The 3,520-nt window shown below is 44.1% G+C and overlaps 1 protein-coding gene across 1 annotated transcript in view; it reads right to left on the bottom strand.

Annotated features, from left to right (window-relative positions):
- The window catches only part of AKIRIN2 (akirin 2), a 21,034-nt gene extending 17,520 nt beyond the window's left edge, over positions 1-3,514 (bottom strand). Inside the window, exon 1 of the mRNA XM_003803425.1 lies at positions 3,071-3,514. Coding sequence (XP_003803473.1) covers positions 3,071-3,302 — 232 coding nt within the window. The 5' untranslated portion in view covers positions 3,303-3,514. The remainder of the gene's footprint in view (positions 1-3,070) is intronic.
- Between the last annotated feature and the right edge of the window lie 6 nt (positions 3,515-3,520).

The following is a 3,520-nucleotide window of genomic DNA, read 5'->3' as shown; positions in this document are numbered from 1 at the left end:
ACTGCTTGAGCTAAGGAATTAGGGACCAGACTAAGAAAGAGAGAGAGCCCATCTGTAATAATTTAAAAAAAGAAAGAAAAAAAACTAGTCAGGCGCTGTGGCCGGCACCTGTAGTCCCAGCTACTCAGGCAGCTAAGCAAGAGGACTGTTTGAGCCCAGGAGTTTGAGGTTGCTATGAGCTAAGACGCCATGGCACTCAACCTCAAGGTGACTGGGTGAGACTGTCTCCAAAAAAATTTTTTAAAGTATAAATATATACATATTATTATGTAAAAATAACAATCTTAGCTTTAAGGCTATACAAAAATACAGCTGTAGTTTGTTAACCCTGCCCTAGACCCTGGACATTTCTGAATTAGTAACACCTAGGTGCCCTGGAAACCAGGTTTGGGATATGCTGAGTATTAAGGGGCCCCTTAAAAAGTCACAGTGCTACTTAGCATGATAAAGGCTCTTAAGTCTTAGAGGTGAGAAAGCAACCTTAACTTCCTTCAGCTCATATAACCTCTTCCTTTTTCCTAGTATTAGTCTGCCAACAGTTTGCAGGATACTGATTTAAATAAGAATGGTCATCAGTTCAAACTCTGGAATCATCTTCTTGGTATGACTAATGTAATAGCTAAGGTTTAAGACAAATATCCAAGTTCTTGAAACTACTAATAAAGCCACAACATAAGCTATAACTCCAGAAGAAACTGTAATAAGTATCCAGAGGAGAACAAAGATAACTTTGTACATGTTCCGGAAAAAAAATTCACTTCAGTACTCTCAGTTCTACATTATTTAAACTATATTTGAACTCAGAGAAGTTAAAGACAGAGTTCCCAGAGTTCTAATCAATCTTAATTTGGTAAGCCACTGTCCATTTTCAATCCTCACTATTTATTTCAGCTAGGGATACATGATATTCACTCTAGTAAAGTTTAAGAATCGCCAGTGTTAAAATAGGAATCTAAACCTTAGGTGCTTGTGAAACAATTAGGTGTTTTTTAACATGAAAACTGGGAAGCTCTTTGATACCTGTACAACACTGCAGCTCCCACTATGACAACATTATTACAAAAACCATACAGGAGCTCACTCCAAATTGGCAATCTAAACACACAGTCAAGTTAAATTATATTAGAATATCACCCAAAATTACAGTTTTAAAATGTACATGGGCAAGAATAAGTCATTTCCAATAAAAGCAACTACTTGGCAAGACTAAATATCAGCAGTTTAGCTGGTTTTTAAGTTAACTTTTTATGTTAATATTCAAATTAGTTGAAATAATTTTTAGCAGACTCAGTCACTTAGGATGTGATCAAAGTTCTAAAGTTAAAAAATACCTTGAAGAACTGAAGACAGCAAATATTTCAGAAAATTTGGATTTTAGGCAGCTGGCTCAAACAATTCCACTAATTCCAGTCATTTTAATTGAAACTCTGAGATAACGTGAGGCCAGGTGCACTGACCAACATTACAAATATATCAATAAAACTACAGGCTTACAAAAGATAACAATTCTTTCTGAATAAGTTCCCTTTAAAGCAGGGGAATATGTGCAGGCCCATGCTGGTTTACATACATGCTCGAGACTTACGATGTAGTACTTTTAACTCCCAAACCTAGCACTATTATTAATTCACTCCCTGGACTAAAATTTATTGCTACAGCTATTTTGAAATGGCCCTATTAGTTAAGCACAGTCTATGATTCTATGTCACTTTTGAATGACACTGTTTCACTGAAGGACAAACTCTGAAGATGTCAACCACCAGTAGTTCATTCTTGACATTGGTTGATTCCTTTTGTAAGTCTATCAATCAATCAATCAACAAATCCCTTCATATACTTTAGGTATGATCGTTAAAATTACCTGAGAATTCCCGTGAAAACTAGCGACAACTGAAAAATATTAGATCCTTAAGTCAGATTAAATATTTAATAGCAAAAACGGTAGCCTGGGTATTTTAGGATCTCCCCCCACAGATTTAGGAAAGATTGTTTAAAAACCAATATTTTTTAAAAAAATAAGTAAAGTCAATTTCAAATAGAAGTTAACAAATACAGTGGTATTCTTCCAACTTTTTAAGCTAATGAGATACTTAAGTAAATCTACGAAAAGGCTTTGTCTAAGGGTGGTATTACCAAAGGCTCACACAGAAACCTCAGCTTGGTACACACAAAGGAGAAAGAGTTACACTTCAAGTCCACAAAAGCCTATCCTAGGACTGCCAGGGGAACACAAGGATTTCAAAGTTCAGAAAAAAACTGGGTTTAAACACGCTCTACAAAGCCACCAAAAGACAGTCCCACTTGGAATCTTGGGTTGATTTGTTACTCTCAAGGCTAGGTTATTTTCTCCCAACACACTTTTGTTGGGCAGAAATAAGGCCTTTCCAAATAAAAGCAACTACTCAGCCCCAATTTTCAATACAATTTGCTTTTCATTAAAAGTCCTAGATTTCTCTAGGCCTAGACGTACAGTGTGATCATTTTACAGTACTCGAGAAGAGCATTTTCTTTGTTGTTGACCCTGCTAGGGAAACAGGTCTTGACTCAGCCAAAGCGGCGTTCTTGTGGGTGATTAATGACAGGCCTAGATCTCGCCCAGTGACATCCATCCCCACCCCCCCCGCCCCTCTACACTAAAATAAGCCATGTCTGAACTGGAAGAGGGGGCTGTCGCTTCGTCTCGAACCGCACAGTCCCAGAGTTAACAGCTGCAACCAATCGATTCAGAACAGACATCGAAGTTAGGGCTGAAGAGGACCCTCCTCTCACCTAAATTCATGAATAATATCACCCTCTCTGGTCATTTCCTCTGGGGCTCTACAGCCTACGGAAACACTTAATTCCAATCACTAGGCAAGAAGGGAAGGATGTTCCTTTTCCCCCACGACACAGGGGAGGGACGGCCCCTGCCTAGCCGTGACATCAGGCCCTTCCTATTGTGTCTCCGTAGTCCGAGCTACGTAAAGAGAAGCGGTCGCCGGGCCACTTTGCTAAGAACTAGAACTCAGCCCGCCCCCACCCGGGGCCCCAGCTCCGTCGCCCACCCCGGCCGCCGTGGGCCAGGTCCCACCTGTGGTGAGGCGGGAGGAGACGTCGCCGAAGGGGGATGGCTCCATTCGGAGGTACTTCTGCGGCGAGGCGGCCGCAGCCGAGGAGGCGGCGGTGGCTGCGGCCGACGACGACGGGGAGGCAGTTGCCGAGGTGGGCGCCGACAATGGCGCACATCGCCTCCGCTTCGGGGACGCCGGGCTCAACAGCGGGTCGAAATCCAGAGTTCTTTTCAGAGTGGCGCCGCACGCCATGGCCGGGGGGCAGCCGAGGCGCCGGGCTCGGGCGGGGTCGGGAAGCGGCGATGGGAGGAGGGCGAAGGAAGTGGGGAGAGCGGAGACCCGAGAGGAGCCTACGCGACGGGCTCCGGAACCGGCGGGTCGCCGAGCGCGGCCGAGGGAAGGAGGGCCGCCGCCGCGCTGCCTCCGCGGCAGGAGCAGTGGCCAAGGCCGGCGGGGCGAGGGCGGGCGGG

The sequence above is a fragment of the Otolemur garnettii genome, unplaced genomic scaffold (genome assembly GCF_000181295.1).
Source record: "Otolemur garnettii isolate 467f Iridium unplaced genomic scaffold, OtoGar3 scaffold00303, whole genome shotgun sequence".
NCBI lineage: Eukaryota > Metazoa > Chordata > Mammalia > Primates > Galagidae > Otolemur > Otolemur garnettii.
Note: the sequence above shows the minus strand (reverse complement) of the source record. Positions and strands in the feature narration are given on the sequence as shown.